Here is a 17067-nt window from a genome sequence, read left to right on the forward strand (position 1 = left end):
CTCCTGGGACTCACCCAGCATGTTGCTGCCTCACGACCTTTGCACGTACCGTTCCATCTGCCTGAACCATGGGGCCTTCCTCCAGGATTTTATGTTCTGGCTCCATTGCTCAGGTAGCCAGGGGTTTCTCTGACCAATTCAGTGACTCTCCGTCGTACCGTTAGATTTCCATCAGCACCCTTTTCTTCCTCTGAAGTTATCTGGTTCTGGGGTTCATTTTCTGGTTCAGCATCTGACGCCCTCTACAAGAATTCATCCCCTGGGGAACGGGCTGTGTCTACTTTGTTCACTGCTCTCTTCTTGAACGTTGCATGGATGAATGTCTGTAAGGTCTGGGTGTTAGGCTCTATTAGGTCTCGGCTTAGGTGCTCAACAGGCTGTAATCTCGGATAAGTCACCTTCCCTCTGCTGAGCTTGTGTCCTCATCTATCAAATGGGGCTGAGGGTCCCACGGGAGCCCTCATGGGCTGCTGGGAGGACTCCTGTGACGCCGACTTGTGTGCTGCCCTTGTTACACGACTAAGGACATGGCTCCAAAGCTTTAGGAGGACGTTCTGGATCAAGGGCAGCCAGGACATGATGGGCTTGTGGTCTGCTGAGATCCTCGGGGGCGCCCGAGGTTTGGGCTGTGCTGCTCTGCTGATGTTCACTGTTACAAATGCTCCTTCTTTCACGAGATGACGGTGATTCTCCAGGTGGTTTAAAAAAAGGTGACCCCACTTGGCCAGATGAAAACACTTGATAACCCTAAGTTGGTCCCCAAAAGGGTGGGGGGAAATTTTAGGGCCATGAAATCCTAAAGACTACTCTGTTGGGTTGGTGGGATCAGGGGTCAGGATTTGGGGGCTCGTGGGAGAGGCTGCTGGAAGGGTGTGACAATTCCCATCTCAACACACACACACGGACACACAAGCACATATGCACACGTGCATACAGACACAAGCACATATAACCATATGCACACGTGTACACACAAAGCACATACACACACATGCGCACACACACGTGTAGACAGATGAAGTCCCAAGAATATCTAGAACAATTCATGTGTCTATCACCAAAGACACATGATGCCTGTAAGTCTGTCTTGAATTTGCAGCTCAACCATGGGGTTTGGGGACATTGGGGACAGCCTCTGGAGCTTCCTCGGGCAAATGTCACCAGACAGCATTCAGTGAGAAAAGTGTCATGTATCCACATTTATTCAGATGAATGTTCAGCCCCGGCCCTCTGTGGATTTGTGTGCATTCACTTCAAAATAAAAAGAGGTTTCCGTAAAAGGATTTTTGGTAATCACCTAGTTTTTAATATAATATTTATATACAAAATTCCCATTTCAAACGACTTACTGTACAAGAGAAAACAGAAGCATCAGATTGCATGATTTTAGCAAATAATGAACGTCTACAACGCTTACAGACTCTGATCCAAACTGGACGCTTTGGGGAATGTCAACGTCACACCAACCACGTGTTCAACAAAATGCGTTTGTTTCCTTCCCTCCCTTTGGTGAAACATTTCTTTTCATGTTTCTCTGGGCGCTTGAGAAATTTCAGATGAGAAGTTCAGGCTAGACTGATCAATGCAAGCTTAGATCACCCATATCACCTATGAGACCTGTTTTTTTTTTTTTTTAACAAGCTTTTAAAATCATAATTGTCCAACAGTAATGTTCCTGTAAGTAAAAATATAGAGAAGTGTTACCAAAATAGAAAGCTTTATTAATAAAAATCTTTGGTAGTAACAGTATTTTAAATTCCTCTCAATGATATTTGGTTAACTAATAAAATAAGTTCCTTCCACCTTTGAGCTACAGGAAAAAAAAAACAAAAAACACCCTCACATCCACCGTAGAATCGATTTGGGAAAAAAAAGAAAAAAAAAAACACTCAATAAATATCTTAAAGCTGCGGATGTTCCCGGGAGGCTTTAAGATTTCGTGAAACCCCTAGCCGTCTTTAGAAACGCCTCCGAGGTCATCTCTCTCTCACTACCCGTCGACCTGGCTTTGTCCCACAAGGAGGACGAACATTTGTGAGGTCGGCTCACTGCACTGGGGGGAGGCGTGTGGCTGACGGTGGAGACCCCAAAGGTGTTGGTCACCTGCTTACTCGGGGTCACCTGCACCCCGCTAGTTCTCCAGGAGTAAACCTGACGCGCGCGCGCCCTCTGGTGGACGGGCCAGGCCACCTCTCTTTTTGGCCAGAGTGTCCGATTCTGAACCTACAGAAGGAAGAGGATGCAAAGTCGGCTGGCTCCCGTCGCGGACCCAGTGGCAGGTGGCGCCCCTTGGATCCCGGCTCAGCATCGTTTATTCCTCCTCCGCGTCTTTGTTCTCCCTTCAGCACCGGCACTGGCCCGGTGCCTTGGGCCGCCCTCCGCATCTTTCTCTGGGCACCAGGAGGATAAAAGGAGGTGACTTCCGGACGCCTCTGCTCACCTTCCACTGCAGACGACAGCCCAGGTTTCCAAGAACTGCTTCTGCGAAGCGCCGGCGGCGTCCTCCGTGGGTCACCACCCTATCCTCAGCAATCATCTGATTAACCTTGAATGTTGAAGATTAAAAAATTCCCTGCATAACGGTTTTGTGCAAAAACAAGGAAGAAAAGGAAACCAGAAAAATAGACCAAAACATGTCCTATTAGAAGGTGGCCGTCCAGGTTTGCGACAAACACAGGAGCCACTGGGCCTGTGGGGGCGAGAAGCCGCCCGCCCGGGAGAGGGTGCCCGTCGGCCGGTGGTGGCGCCGGGCGCCCGCGGCTCTACAGGGCGCCGCCGCCGTGGTGCTCGGGGCTGTCCAGGCCGGCCCGCGGGCTGTGGCTGTTGTACGGCCCGTCGTCCTTCCGGTCCTTCTCCATCCACGTGTCCAGCAGCCGCCGCTTGCCCTGCTCCTCCCTCATGAAGAGCTCCACCATGAGCACCTTCTCCTTGATGATCTGCTGGCTGATGTCCTTGGGTATGTCCGGGATGATCCAGTCCACAAAGTCGCTCATGAACATGACCAGGTTCTGGGGGGGGGGGCAGTGCATGCGGTGGGCGGAGAGCTCCGGAAGCGGGAGCGCCCCCCACCTCTACCTGCCTGCTCCCCGCCCCCCTGTGAGCTCCCGCGGCCTCGGTTTCCAAAAGGCACAAGCGAGGCAGGAAGGCAGGCAGCAGGCCACCTGGAAGTGCCGGCCAGCTTCTTGAAAGAGCAGGACAAATAGGCAAAGTCTCTGAAGGGTTTGGAATTCATTGGCTGGGAGGCTTAAGAAATGACCCAGCTGGTCACGTGTCACCCACTATGAAAAGGACTAAGGCTTTCTAGAAAATACCGGGGGTGCCAAAAAAGTGTATACACATGGACACTTTGGTCAGCGTTGCTCAAGCAGGAGTTCGCCGTCATCAGAAGTGTCTGGACGCTGATGGCAACCACTTTGAGCACCTCTTGTCATGGCAGAAGTCAGACGTGACCTGCATTCATCTTTCGTTATCGGTAGATAGTGAGTATTACAATTGTAATTGTTTTTCTGTTCTTAAAATGTGCGTACATTTCTTTGGCACCCTCTGTCGTTAAAAAACAGCAGAAAAAGGGGTGGAACTGAACCCAGAGCAGTGATTCTGCAGGCCCTCCGGCAGTTTGCAAGGCCCCCCCCCGAGCACCCTCAATGACCCATCGCCCTTGAAGCTTTCTCACTAGAGAAATTTCTGGTTCGTAGAATGCAAAGGAGTCACTTTCACAGAATAACCGAAATCTCTACACCACCTGCTGGCTTGTTGTGGGTGCTAATGGTGCCCCCAACACCCATTCCTAGTCGGGGCTCCCAACCCCCCGCTGTGGCTAGGGTTGACTGCTAATGCTCACAGCTGCTCCTTCTGCAGGGAACTGCTCCCTCCCTCCCCCGTCTTCCCCCCACCACAGCCCACAGCCAACGAAAGGCCAACGTGGGCGGACACAAGGCCCTCTCTTGCCTCAAGGTGGCCCAGGGCTCCAGGGCTCTCTGCAGTCTCAGGCCAGACCGGCTCTAGCCCAGACGCCCTCCTGCTGAGCTCCCTCCCCGGGCAGGGGTCTCCCCTCAGTAACCCATTTGCAACAATGCATCTGCTTTTGGGGAGCCCGGCCTGGACACTTGTGACTGCTGTGTTCTGGAAAGCTGACAGACGCGGCAGCGGAGCCTCGAGGCTGGATGTCCTGCCTGATGCCACCTGTGTGTCAGGGCAGCTGGGCTTGACCCAGTTTTGGGGACACCTGTGCACGGAGCCCCAGCAGGGCCCTCATGGCTGGGACCCCAGCCCCGTGGGTACCAGCCGGGTCCCAGTCTCGGGCCCTGTCCACTCGGAATCCCTGTGGCCTCAGTTAGCCCACCCCACTCCCTAGAGATGGGCTGGGCGAGGCCGCGTTCCCTGGCTGCTGGCCGGGGGCTGGGGTCCGCCGGGAGCCCACCGCCCTCCTGTGCACTGGAGGACAGAGGGGAGGGGAGAGCAGAGGAGAAACCCAGGTGGATCCCTTATCCTGAACCACGCCTGCTTTCCCCAGCGTCCAAGTCCTTCACCAGTGCTGGTCCACCACTCAGGTACTCGTGGGGTTCTCCAGGGACCTGTCCCTGCACAGGCCTGGGCGGCCAGGCTCCGTGGAGCAGTCAGAGCAAGCTCTCCAGGCCCTGAACCCCAGCTCCGGCCGGCCAGCTCCTGCCTTCCTAACCCTGTTCTGAGCACTGAGCTTCCTCAGGGCCCCAGTTCGCAAACTCCTGGGACAGGGACCCGTCGTCGTACCTGGAAGACGATGACGAAGGCCAGCCGTGCTGCCAGGACGGCCCAGAAGTCCTTGGAGATGTCATACTTGTGCTCTGACCACGGCGGCTCCCGGTAATCTTTGTACCTGCAGGAGACGGTGGGGAGCAAGGTGGGTCTGCAAGAGGAACCTGGGGTCCTGCCTGGTGCGTGTAGCTCCCGAGAGAGCGTCAGGAAAGTCTCAGCCAGGAGGGCAGCCCTCTCTGGGGGGAGACGCCCCAGGCCAGCCAGCCCAGGGGGACAGTGAGTCTCTCTCCGCGTTGGAGCGGGCTGGCCGGGACCCATCGTGGGCTGGGAAGGGCCCGAGGGGCTGCATGGGAAATGCAGACCCCAGGAAGCGTCCCCGTAGGCCCAGCTGTGGGCCCACAGATGTGGGTTCTGGGACCATCTGGTGAAGGGAGCCAACTTTTCCCACAAGAAGTCCCACCTGAGACCCCAGTAGGTCACACTAAGCAAGGGGGGGTCTCCCTGGTTGGGTGGCGTGGGGTTCCCTAAGGTTGGATCCTCTAACCTCACCCAGTGACCATCATCCACACACTCCAGGCTGAGGTCCACTTGGAAAAGCACCTGTCCAGCCTTTCCCCTCTTTGCGGGTCAAATTATTGGAAAAAATGAAACATTTTCTCCAAGTAGCCTGTGTAGGACGTTAAACATACAATCGGCTGGGCTGGGGCCTGCCGGGCAACTGTCCCCACGGGGCCCAGCGCCCAAGGACACCTCCTCCCTCTCTTCCAGCTGTGGCCTCTTGGCTGTCACCTCGTCATCTCTCCATAATACCTGTCCTTTCGTCCTTGTCATCAGTTTTAGACACTGCCTGTTGACCTACTGCTCGGAGGGGAGGCTCCTTCGCCCCCCCTGTTTTGTGAACACGATCTTTATTTCTTGTCCGTCTGTTCCTCCACCAGTGGGTAAAATGGGCACATCCCGTGCTTTCCGTTCCCTTCGTCTTTCTCACGGAGGCCCAGAGATGCCCAGGGTGAAAATCAGGGGTCCTGTCTCCACCTACCCCCCCTACTGCCCCCTGAGCTTGGGGGATGCTTGGGTTTTATGGAGCTGACACCGTTCTGCATTGAAAAGCCATCAGGAAAAGCCCGCGGCAGGGGCTCTTTCCAGGCGGTGGGCCGCAGGTGTGTCCCTCCTGGTTCTGAAAAGCTGAGTTCCTGTGGGGGACACCAGGAGAGGTGGCACCTGGCTCTGTGGGCATAGCCCTGGCCTGGACCCAGAACCAGCTACGGCTTTGCCTTGCTGTGTGTCCCAGTGCAATGCTTGGCCTCTCTGGGCCTCAGTCTGGCATTCCCTCATTAAGTCACAGTGCAAGCATTTATTGAGCAGCTGCCATGGGCCAGACCCTATTCTGGGGTGCAGATTCAGAGGGGACCATGACGGGCAGGGCCCTTCACCCACAGAGCTGAATGTCTGGATAGGAGCTGGATGGGAGTCTCTGAGGGCTGTTTAGCACTGTGCTGCCAACCTGAGAGACAGGCTTGGGCTGGGAACATGTGCTTTGGTGCCAGCTGCCGAGCGACACAGAAATTGCATAACCTGACCTCTGATGGGAACAGGCAGCCCCTGTTCTCCCAGCGTCAGAAACCACACGATCTATTTATTCCTCTCTCTTCTTTCTGTGCTCAAGGCCAGCTGTATCGGGAGGCTGGGAGACCAGGTGTTTGGGTCACCTGGAAGACTCCTATGCATCCCTCAAAGCCCCTCACAGACCGGTCCAGATGCCACCTCCCCCCACCTGCACTGACCTCTATCAGAGATAATGTTGTTTTTTGCCTTGCTTAGCTCTGTTTGCAGCCTGCCAGCGCCCCCGGGGGAGAATAATAATGCCCTCTCTGGGGGTGGCTGTGACCATTAAATGAGACAATGCCTGTTTTAGTGCAGAAATACATGGTCACCAGCAATGATCGCAGCTCTCAGCTCTGCTATGCTGCCTCTCCCACACCCGCCTCCCCAGGCTGGGCTGGGTGCTGGGCCTCCTGCCACCAGTTCCTGTGAGAGGCGGCCTGACATGGGCGTGGCCGGGAGTGGCTGGGAGCGTGCAGCACCTGCAGTCCATGGTCAGGGCCAATGAATGGGGGAGGCCCTGGCTGACACCTGAATCCCAGGGAGCAGAGAGGTCTTCTGCCTCCATGGGGGTAAAAGCAACAAGACGCTTACAAAACGGGGTCTTTGCCCTGTCTTCTTGGCCTCTCCCCCATGTGGCCAGGACACCCCAACGACATAGGAGCCGGGGGGCTGCTTCCTTCACCAACGCCTGCTTCTTAAAAGCTGAGGCTCACCCAGGAGTGCCCCTCTGAGGGGAGTGCTAATAAAAGCACCTCCTATCTCTCTGCCTTCTTTGTCCTTCGTCATTCTGCCTCTAAAATTCACTTTTAGTGAACAGGTCAAGCTTGAGTGTGTGCTGGGTCACGACGTTCGAACAGTACAAAGGTGCTGGTGCTGCCTGACTCGTGGGAGAGCCCTGACTAGAAGCTGGGACGTTGGGTCTGCCTGCGGGTGCCTGGAGCCGTGCCAGCGGGAGGACGGCAGGGAAGGGCTCTGCAGCCCGTCCCCCGGCTCCCAGCTCCCTACTGCCCCTGGGGACCACGTGGGGGGAGCCCATCATCCCAGGCCCTCCTCGTGACTTATGTACACGCTGACGTGTACACTGAAACGTGCAGCGGGGGGCGGGGGGGATTCTGTAAACCAGGAACTGTGTTGTGTTGCTGTCTGTGTGTCACCTGCCCTCTCTAGTTTGCACACCTGTCTGTAGCTGGTCCTTCACTGCTGTGCCGGGTCCCAGAGCAGGTGCGGTCCCCTCCCTGATAGAGAACACTGGGGCACTGTGTCACTGTTCTCTGGTGACTCCGGATCAGCTGGGAGCGTCTGCCTTACTGGGAGGTGCTGGGAGCGTCAGCAGCACCTACACTGTGGAGGTCGGCCCGTCTTCCCCAGTGTCCCGTCTCTGCTGTTTTTCTAGTTCTTGAGCCCATTTTTTTTCCTGCAGTGAAATGCCACATGTTGCTGTCACCGCCCTGGACCCTAGCAATCTTTTCACTCCCTGATGCTTGGTCAAGGGTGACAGACACAAGGGTGACATAAGCTTCCAAGAACTATGTGTAACGTAAGAGGAACTAGCGCCCCGTGTGAAAGGGCCGAGCTTCACTGCGTGGCTGTGGGACCTGTGTGCTGGCCCTGAAGTCTTTTGAGTGCTAGCTGGCGGTGACAGTCGGACTGTCACCGGATGCTGTGATCACACTGTCCGGGCTCCGCTTCCCTGCTCTCAGCCTCATTTCAAAGCCGCTCGGGACGCTCCACCCCTCACGCTCCTTCAGTCTTGTCGGCCCGTGCCCCTCTACACTTCATGCTCTCGGAGAAGGGATCGCGCTGCAGTGTCCCACCCACAGACACGCCCATTCTCAGCTCTGCTCTTCCCTGCATCTGTGGTCCCCTGGAATGCCCCCCACTGTCTCTACCCTTCACCTGGGCTTCCAGCTACTATCACCCCTTTCCACTGATCTGCTTATGCATCTGTCGTCCCCCTGCATGAGGTTCTTGGATAGTGGGGATCATGCCACCCACTCCCGAGTCCCTAGCCCCAAACCCAGGCTGGCACGTGGAAGATACACAGCGAATGGCCAGGTCCCGCCTCCGTGTTTCCTGGGGTGCTCTCTGCACGTCCCGAGCTTCGGGACAGCTGACGGGGCCCCACAGGTCTGGCTATCTCAGACATCTGTTGCTTCTGCCTGTCTAGCATCCATCACCCGTTCTTCCAATCACAGCACCCCAGTTTTCCTTGGGATCCCCCAGTTCCCACACCCCGCTGCATAACGCAGGCCTAGCCAATAAGAGCCCTCTACCCTCTGGCAATAGCGATAGGTCAGGGCCTGGCCTGTGGCCCACGTCAGGCCAGCGAGACTCCATCCTGAGACGGTTGCTGGCTGTTGGGAAGAGACTTTCTTCCCACCGGGGCGGCTGGGCAGAGAGGCTGCAAAGCAGGAGCTGCTGGGGTCCTTCTGCCTGCTAGGAAACGGTGCCAGCACGCAGGAAAGCAACGTCGGACAGAGGGCCCAGTGGGGCCTGCTGGCACGCTGTAGTGCCTGGATCCAGCTGTGCCTGAGGCTGCCCTGGACTTCTGAATGCCCTCCTACCCTCACCCCAGGGATACTTTCTTTTTCCTTGAAGCAAGATGGAGCTGTTCCATGGCTCGCCCCTGAGAGAATCCCGGCTTGAACCGGGGGTTTCCCAGCAAGTGTGGCTCTTCCGCGAGAGTTGGCGAGAGCAGTACCTGCAGATGTGCACTTTGTAGCCCAGGTCCAGGGGGTCATTGGGGGCGGTGCCATTCTGGAAGTCGCTGACGTCAAAGGATGACAGGGTGTGGTTGACAAAGCCGTGCATGGTCCCATCCTTGCTGTACATGTACAGGTACACCAGCCGCGGGATGAAGTCAGACGTGAAGGAGATCACGAACGCCTGGGCCGGGAACAGTGGGGTGAGCGCGGCCACGCAGGCAGGGACAGGATGCCCCGCAGCCCGGGGCCTGGCCAGGGGACACTCTGCTCACGAGTTGGAAATGTGACTGAAACGTCCAATGAGCAAATGAAGGGTGGGGGCACTCCTGTCAGCCCCTCTGGCAGCCTGAAGAGCAGTCTGTCACTGGCTGTGTGGCCTCGGGCAAATTACCTGACCTCTCTGTGCCTCGGTTGTCTCACCTCTTAGATGGGGTGATAAGACCCTGCCACTGAGGGCTGTGTGTACAATAATGAGTGGGTGCACTAAAGGAGATTAGAAGGGCCTGGAACATTCTAGATGCTCAATAAACAGTAGCTGCCATTATAATTCCCACCCAGAGGTCGCTGCAACGTCTCAATACGACCAAGAGACACTTCTAAAGAGGACACAGACGGTTCGGCCAGCTGGGGCCACACCCAGGTTGGAGGCAGAGACCTGCCCAGCTCCCCTGGAAGGGGTCCCGATCTGGGGGCGGTTCAGCCTGGGCTTCTATTGGTCGAGGTCCCGAGGTCACTTACGTTGATAATGACGGCAAGCTTCCCGACGCCTCTGAGAATATTGTACCAGATTCCTGGGGGAAAGAGAAGCACAGTGTGAAAGAGCATCCTGCAGCTGGCTCCGTCACTCCAGCTGGCAGGGGCCGCATGGGTCCTTTGCTGGGGTACCTGCATACCCGCGGTAATGGGGAGTTGTTCCTGGGAGGACCTGGGGGAGCCGGGCTGACGCCCATGGCTTGTGCCGCTCATCAGCTGTTTGTAAGCAAATCGTAGCTTCTGCAAGAGGTGCTTAAAAACGGCTGGTGCCTCAGTGGCTCTGAAAATCGTCCGTGAACCTGTTCATACACTAACTGGCTTAGATGATGCCTTTTTTCTCAAGAGACAAAGATTCATTTGGGCGCAGCTCCTGCCCCAAAGAGCCGACGTAACAGTAACTGGAGACCAAACCCGTGAGGCTGGCTGTCCTGGAAGGGTCTCGTAGCTCCAGCACTAGGGTAACTGCATTTAGGGACAGGCCAGAGGTAGCACCGGGCTCAGAGAGCAAAGCCAGGGCCCCGCTGGGGAGGCTGGGTCATGTCCTGGGTAAAAATGATAAACTGACTTGACAGCAGTGAGGTGCAAACCATTCCCTGTCTGGACGCCCCTTTGCTTGTCACCCACAGCTCACTGTTGCACCCGCTCCGAGGTGAGTGAAGGATCACTGCACTGCACCTGGAAAAATGTATGTTCCTCCACTGGCCTCCCCAGCAGACGTGAGAAATGGCCGGGCCCAGGAAGGAAGCGTCTTACCCCACGGCCCAGGGCAGGCCCTGCTTGTTAGGGCCTCAATGTTGTGACTCCCGGAAAGGGGCCCAGCGGCCCCAGCCTGGCCTCCACCCCTCTCTAACGAGTCCCATCAGGCCAGGACCCTGCCCCAGGGGCTCTCCCTCCCTGCCCTGAGCCAGATCTGAGCTGGGATAACCAGCACTTCTCAGAAAGGGCGGGAGGGGACGGAGGGGACAAGGCCTGTTACTGGGTATTGTCATCACAGGGGAATGTGGGGGACTGAGCTTTCTCTCTCCAGGCCAGGAGAGCGATGAGCGCATGGGGGTGCCACCTAGGCCCCGTTTTGGGGGTACATGCTGCTGGTCTGCAAAGACATGTGGCCCAGAGGCTGGAAGCCACAGGCCTGGAGGCAGCGCCCTAGGTCAGCCCGCGAGGCGCAGGATCTCTCACTCCCCAGCCCTGGCTGGTGACAATTCTGTGACAGCAAGCATTTGGTGTCCCCGCAGACCCACTTCTGCTGGCCCTTCCTGCGTCCCGTGCTGGCGCGCTGCGAGCTATGACCTCATCCGAGACGGCAAGTTTACGGCGGCTCTCTTTGGTCTTCCCCACGGGAGCAGGAAAATAGCGACAATCACACAGCTCCGGGGCTGTGAGAACACTCCCTGTGCAGACGGTTCACTCATTCATGCAGCCCACCTGGCCCTGTGGGGCCTGAGCTTAAGACCTCCCAGTTGGGGTGCTGGATCACAGGTGAGCCTGGGCAAGTTGAAGTCTCTGGGCAGGGAGCTCCCACGGGAAGCAGCACCGGAGCTCAGCATGAGGAGACAGGTCTGTGGCTGGCCCCAGTGACCGGCCCAATGAACCAAGAAAAGTGACAGCAGACAACGAGGTGGGTCAGGGAGAGTCTGTGGAGCCGGGAACTAAGCCTCTTTTGTAGGTGCTGACTCTTCTTTATATCCAGACGGATGGTCCTCCGCATGATCCCCACACCAGAATCGGGGTCGGGTTTAAAAAATGCAAAACCAGGACTCCAGCCCCGGCCCGCGGAACCAGCCTCTCTTGCGGTCTTGACCTTCCTCTTCCAGTTATTTGGATGCACACCCCAGGGTGAGAACCACTGCTCTGATGGTCTCCAGGAAAAAGGGGACGATGCTCTTTGGAAAACTCTACGGGCTTCCTGCAGAAAATCTCGCAGGGGGAGGGGGAAGTTGCCATCTTCTTCAAGGCGCTTCTGTCCCTCCAGGGACGCTGAGCCCCTTTTTCACGAACACGGAAAAGGAGGTGTTTCATCAGCCTTGACACATGCAGTGCCCAGGAGCCGAATGCAGGCAGAAGTTTGTCGCTGAGGCACGGAAGGAGGAGGGTAAGAGCAGGAAGCTTGTTAATCTGGCCTCAAAGGTCAGGGCTCGGAAGCTGAAGCTGGTCCCCCTGGCACCGGGCTGGTGCCGCCAGCAACTGGCCACGCCCCCTGTCCTCGCTGGCGGGGAGACCAAGGCGCATGTGGTTGGTGGCAGAGCTTCCTCCAGCCCCTGCCCTGTGGGTACAGGGCATGGGGGCCACTGGGGCCCTCTGTCCCCTGGGGCCCCGCAGGGATCGCAGGAGGAATACAAAAGCCTCTTCAAGGAAAGGTGATTGTGAGGGAGCCCATAAATACCGTGTGAAAGAAGAGCAGCTTATACCTCCACCCAACCAGGCAGAAACAGGAAGTGAGCTCTGACCCAGAAGAAGTGGGACAAAATGAGGAGTCCTGAGCAACAGTCCCAAAGACATGCATCCAAGCCTTGCTCGTGGCGGGCACCACGGCCACAGTGGGCCATGGAGGCTGGGAGGCTGTCCCAGGCGCTCTCACCCCAGTGGGTTTTGCAAGTTTTAGGATGTGGCCGCAGGGGACAGCCAGGGCTCTGCCAAGCAAAGGTGCCAAAGCAAACACACGCCACTGTGGACTCGCCTGGGGCCTCTGGGCACCTGAGAATCGCGCCTTTGTAAGGAACTAGTGACAGGGAGGCCATACTCTCTACTGTTATTGGGCACAGAGCTCCAGAATTCCCAAGGACTGTCCAGGGTGTGCCTGGCGGGCTGGTCCATCCGCCCCTTCCTTCCGAGGCCTTTGTCGTGCCATGGAAGCTTTTCAAGGCAAACCCTCTTCTTAGGGGGGTACACGGGGCGAGGAGGGGGTGGCGGGGGCAGGGGGACCACTCCAGGAGGGGCCAAGGGCTTGGTGTTCTCCGGTTCCAGCTCAGCTGCTAATCACCTGACCTCAGTCTCCGCATCTGGAAAGTGGGACCAAGGCTTCTCAGAGGACCTGGCAGCTGAACACCCCAGGAGACGTTCAATGCCAGGCACCGCTCTCTGGGATCCGTCCTCCGAGCAGGCGTGGTGGCCTTACTTACAGGAAGCCTGGTGCAGTGTCACCTTGGTCTCCAGAGGGGATCTGCAAACCCAGCCTGTGGCCTGTGTTTGGATGGCCCACGAGTGAAGAATCGCTTCTTACATTTTGAAGTGTGAGATGAAGAAAACACGAGCGACGTGGCCTTTCTGTGAAAATGGTTGTCCTGGCTCAAGGATGTGACCTCTGGGTCCACAGAGCCCGAAACATTGACTCGGTGGCCCTTCCCGGAAACTGTGTGCTGAGCGCCAACCCATGTGAGGGCGAGGCACCAAGGATGAGGCAGAATCCGTGGCCAGAAGGGACTTCAGAAGACCAGCTAGTTCAGGGGCCTTAATGACCGTTTCAAGTTGTACCCAGATCTTACAGGAAGTCCAGTGGGGAGGTGTCTGCATGCAGAGTCTTCACTGATGGCTAAAGCGCCACGTCACAGGGCAGTGACAGCTATACTTGGTCCTGGCTCCACATCCCTCCCTACAGAATGCGCCTCTCGCAGCAGGTCCCACCGCAGGTCTCACCACGGATCCCGCTGCACAAGTGGGAGGGCGCTCTGGATGAAATCACTGACACATGACCATGTCTGAGCTGTGGAAATGTCCAGGTCATGCAGTTTAACCTAGGAGGCTGCCTGTGCAGAAGCCAGAGTTCATGCCGTCTTGGAGGTGGACGGCGGAGAGCGGTGGGCACCCACAGAGTCTGCGGCCCCAGCGGGGCCCCTGCTGGGATGGGATGGCCCCAGGGGCATTTCCAACGAGGACCACCCAATGCCAAGGGCCGGAGAAGCTCCTGGAAGGAGCCCCCGCAGGTTAGCAAGATCACATCTGGGCTACGGAAGTCCCACCTGGAGGTATGTTAACACGCTGCTCTCCAATCCTAATTTTGATAAAATGACAAACAACACTTCTAACATGCAATTCAATCTGCTTACTCCAAAAAGTAGCCCAGAAGTGCTGTTTTCACTCACCGTGTGTTAAATAGGGGATAAAATTAATTTTGTAATTTTCTATCTCATTTCAGAATAACAGCCCAATAAAGACTTCTTTATTTTCGCCCTGAACACCGGGTTTCAGGTTTGAGTTGCTTCACTTTAAGATGAGATGGGCCTGGTCCTTTTAGGTGTGGGCCGGCTTCGGCTGAGGCTTGCGTGGGGCTCTGAGCCCTGCCCACGCCATCTCCCCACATCCCTTACCACTTCCAGACAGATGGGCACCCACATCTGCTTGAATGCCTCTGGTGACAGGGAGCTCAGCACTCCACAAGGAAGTCAGCTCCATTTTTGACATCTCTATTAGAAAGTTATTCCTTATGCTGACATTACCTGGGCCATTCCCCAAGGCCCAGCCCCTCTGTCACACGGATAAGGAGCCCCTTAGCAACTTGGGGTTAAAAAGCTCAGCCCTGACTCCTACGGGCAATGTTCTTCCTTCATCAGTGGAAGGGAGCTCTCCCCTCCCTTCTTTCCTCCTTCCTTTCTTTTCTATGAACCTGCAATGATTAAATGCTACACTATGTGGGAAGGGCCTTGCTAAGCAGCTAATACGAGCTTTCCCATTGGTCTACCTCTGTGCTCTGGGGCGGGGGGCACACAAACACCCCTTGTGAGGAGGGGTGTTGAGGACCACCCGAGAGAAAGCACGTGGTGGACCGCGGGGCAGCTGACTGGGGACAGATACCTGGGCTAACTCTTCCCGCGGCCAATACGTCTCAGGAGTTAGGAGGTCGGGGTGGCATGTGAAGGAGCCTTGGGGTCTTGCCTCACCCCCGCCCAAGTCTCTGAGTCTCCAAGCAGGCAAGGTGCAGCCAGGAGTCCGTGGGGACCTAGACCTGGCCCCATTTTGCCGGCTCAGGCTCTAGCTTCCCCCAACCCAACCCATGTGCAGAAGCCACTCCCATGGGTCGCTCACCAATGTCTTTGGCTCTGACAGCCACCGGCCTTCGCAGCTCAGTGACGAACTTTTTGGCATCCAGGCGGATCTCAATGATATTATTCAGCAGTGCAAACAGCGGGGCCAGGGGGAAGGACGCGACGAACAAGGTGACAAAGCCAAACTGGATGACTGCAAAGAGAATGGGGGTCAGCACACGTCGTGCCCCGCCTCCCACACGGTGGGTCCCCACCGCCTCACAAGCCCTATGAGCTGACTGCCTCTGGGTCTGGCTGGGGCCCTGCTTCCCATGTGCTCTCTGCACGTGTAGGGTGACCCCGGGCTAGGAAGGGGCCGGGGGAGGGTCCCACATTTTGCTCTGAAGCTCAGTGTTGATTCCTGAACAATGGGCGTGAACTCACTTATCATGTCTCATCTTTAAAAGTCACCAATAGTGGGGAAAAGGCCCCCATGAGCACGAAGGCCCAGCCTCAGCCATCCACGTCCCGGCTGGGAAGGGCCCCAATGCTCCCATCCGCTAGATGGTCTTGGACCTGGGGGGCCTGCCAGCAACACTGTGTCCCCTCCCATGGGGCCTCGGGAGCCACTGAGGACAATCTCAGCCCTGCCTCACGGTCCTCCGTCTCACTCCTCAGCAGACCAGCCCTGGGGCTTCTCTGCCTGGACCACAGCAGCCAGCACATGGCTGGCCGGCTCCCAGGAGGGTCAGGAAAAGGCTGCTGAGCAGAACCGCGGGAGCAGCTGGTTCAGGAAGTGCACAGCAGGACCCATCCAAGGTGCCCGTGCCAGGTGGTAAACAAGGAAACAGCACCATGTCACCCTGTGCCTGGCCATTGTTAGCACGGCAGGTGGGGGGCTCCACATGGTCTCTGGGCCCTAGGGTGCTTCTGTGGACACTGGTCTCATTTGAAGGCTCTGGGGGTACTGGGGGCCCTCAAACAAGCTTGGTGTACAGGCTCTGCGTGTGGGCTGGGGGCTGCTGAAGCTGAGGCTGTGGGTCCGTTCTCCCTTACACTGATGGCCCAGGAGGGAAGCTGGAGCCTCCATGGGGCTGGGGTGGGACATGCCTGGCTGGGCCTTTTCTTCCCGTCTGTGGACACCTGCGTGCTCTAGGTGCCCAGCTGGAGCTGGCCTCCAGGAGACCAGGTGGGTGTGGCAGGGTGAAAGCCAGCGGGTGGTAGGGTGTGGCATGGCGCGTGGGTGGGCCGTTCCTGGGTGGGCAGGAGGAGCCCGTCCTGGGATCTACTTCCATCAGACCCAAAAGGAACATGGGACTCAACCTCTGGCCTTCACATAAATTCAAGTCTGGGCAATGACCTCTGGTCTCTCAGCCCGTCACAGGTTGCCTTTCTCGATGTCCAGCCTCCCATGATGGCCGGCAGGGGAGGCCCTGCTCCCAGAGCCCACACTGAGTGTAAACAGCCCACCTGCCTCTGGTTCAGCTGGGATTTTACTTCAGGAGAAAACGGAGAATGTCATCCAAACACAACACCGTTTCCTCATTTTAGTCTCAGGTTCTTTTCTGTCCGAGCCAAAGGCAAGCGCTCCCTGCACACTCACCTGGGAAGCTGGGAGTGACTTATATGGACTGCCTGGGCCAACAGGAGGGCAGGGAAGGCTCGCGGTGCCATTAGACAGACACCTCCCAACCCAAGGTCACCCTGCTGCTCCCCGCTGCACCACGGCAGAGCAGCCCTTGGCTGCGTTTGCCCAGGGGGTCGTTAAAAAATACAGAGTCCCAGGTCTCGTCTTGCACAGACCAGGGATGGGCCAGGGAACCAGCATTTTAAATAAGCTCTCCATGGCGGCCAGGGGGCACTACACCTGGGACCCCTCTGTATGAGTCTTCCTAGCCTCCTTCACTCATCCATTCATTCAGCAAACACACATTGAGCACCCACTGTATACCTGGGCCTGTTCTAGGTGCAGGGGGGATGGCAGTGAAGAGAAAAAAGAAAAGGTCCTGCTTTCACGGACTTTGGCTTCTACCAGGACAGACAGTAGGAAAAGGAACGAGGAGGGCTGACGATGAGAGGGTGATGGGGAACAGGAAGCAGGGGGAGGGCAGAGCTCAGGGGCTGTGCCTGGGAGGGGCTGCTCCTTTTCAACACTGGGGTCAGGAAAACTCCTGTGGTGGGGACATTGGGAGCAGGACCCTGGGGAAGGGAGAGAGGACTCATGCAGGTGCTAGGGGGACCGCGTTCCGGGCAGAGCACAGCTAGGGCAAGCGCCAGCAGCAGGCCTGTGTCGGGGTGACAGCGGGGAGGCC

General features: G+C 57.1%; 1 protein-coding gene across 8 annotated transcripts in view; it reads right to left on the bottom strand.

The window, feature by feature from the left end:
• Positions 1-1272: 1272 nt before the first annotated feature.
• ANO1 (anoctamin 1) overlaps positions 1273-17067 on the bottom strand; it is a 139651-nt gene continuing 123856 nt past the window's right edge. For 5 of the 8 annotated variants that reach the window (XM_033121010.1, XM_033121013.1, XM_033121011.1 and 2 more), the window contains 5 exons: positions 14817-14969; positions 9783-9835; positions 9041-9225; positions 4750-4855; positions 1273-3008 (listed from right to left, as the gene is read on the bottom strand). In XM_033121010.1, coding sequence (XP_032976901.1) covers positions 2763-3008; positions 4750-4855; positions 9041-9225; positions 9783-9835; positions 14817-14969 — 743 coding nt within the window. In that variant the 3' untranslated portion in view covers positions 1273-2762. The remainder of the gene's footprint in view (positions 3009-4749; positions 4856-9040; positions 9226-9782; positions 9836-14816; positions 14970-17067) is intronic. The other 3 variants (XM_033121016.1, XM_033121015.1, XM_033121012.1) reach the window with 1 other exon arrangement.

This window comes from Rhinolophus ferrumequinum, chromosome 11 (genome assembly GCF_004115265.2).
Source record: "Rhinolophus ferrumequinum isolate MPI-CBG mRhiFer1 chromosome 11, mRhiFer1_v1.p, whole genome shotgun sequence".
In the NCBI taxonomy this organism is placed as follows: Eukaryota; Metazoa; Chordata; class Mammalia; order Chiroptera; family Rhinolophidae; genus Rhinolophus; species Rhinolophus ferrumequinum.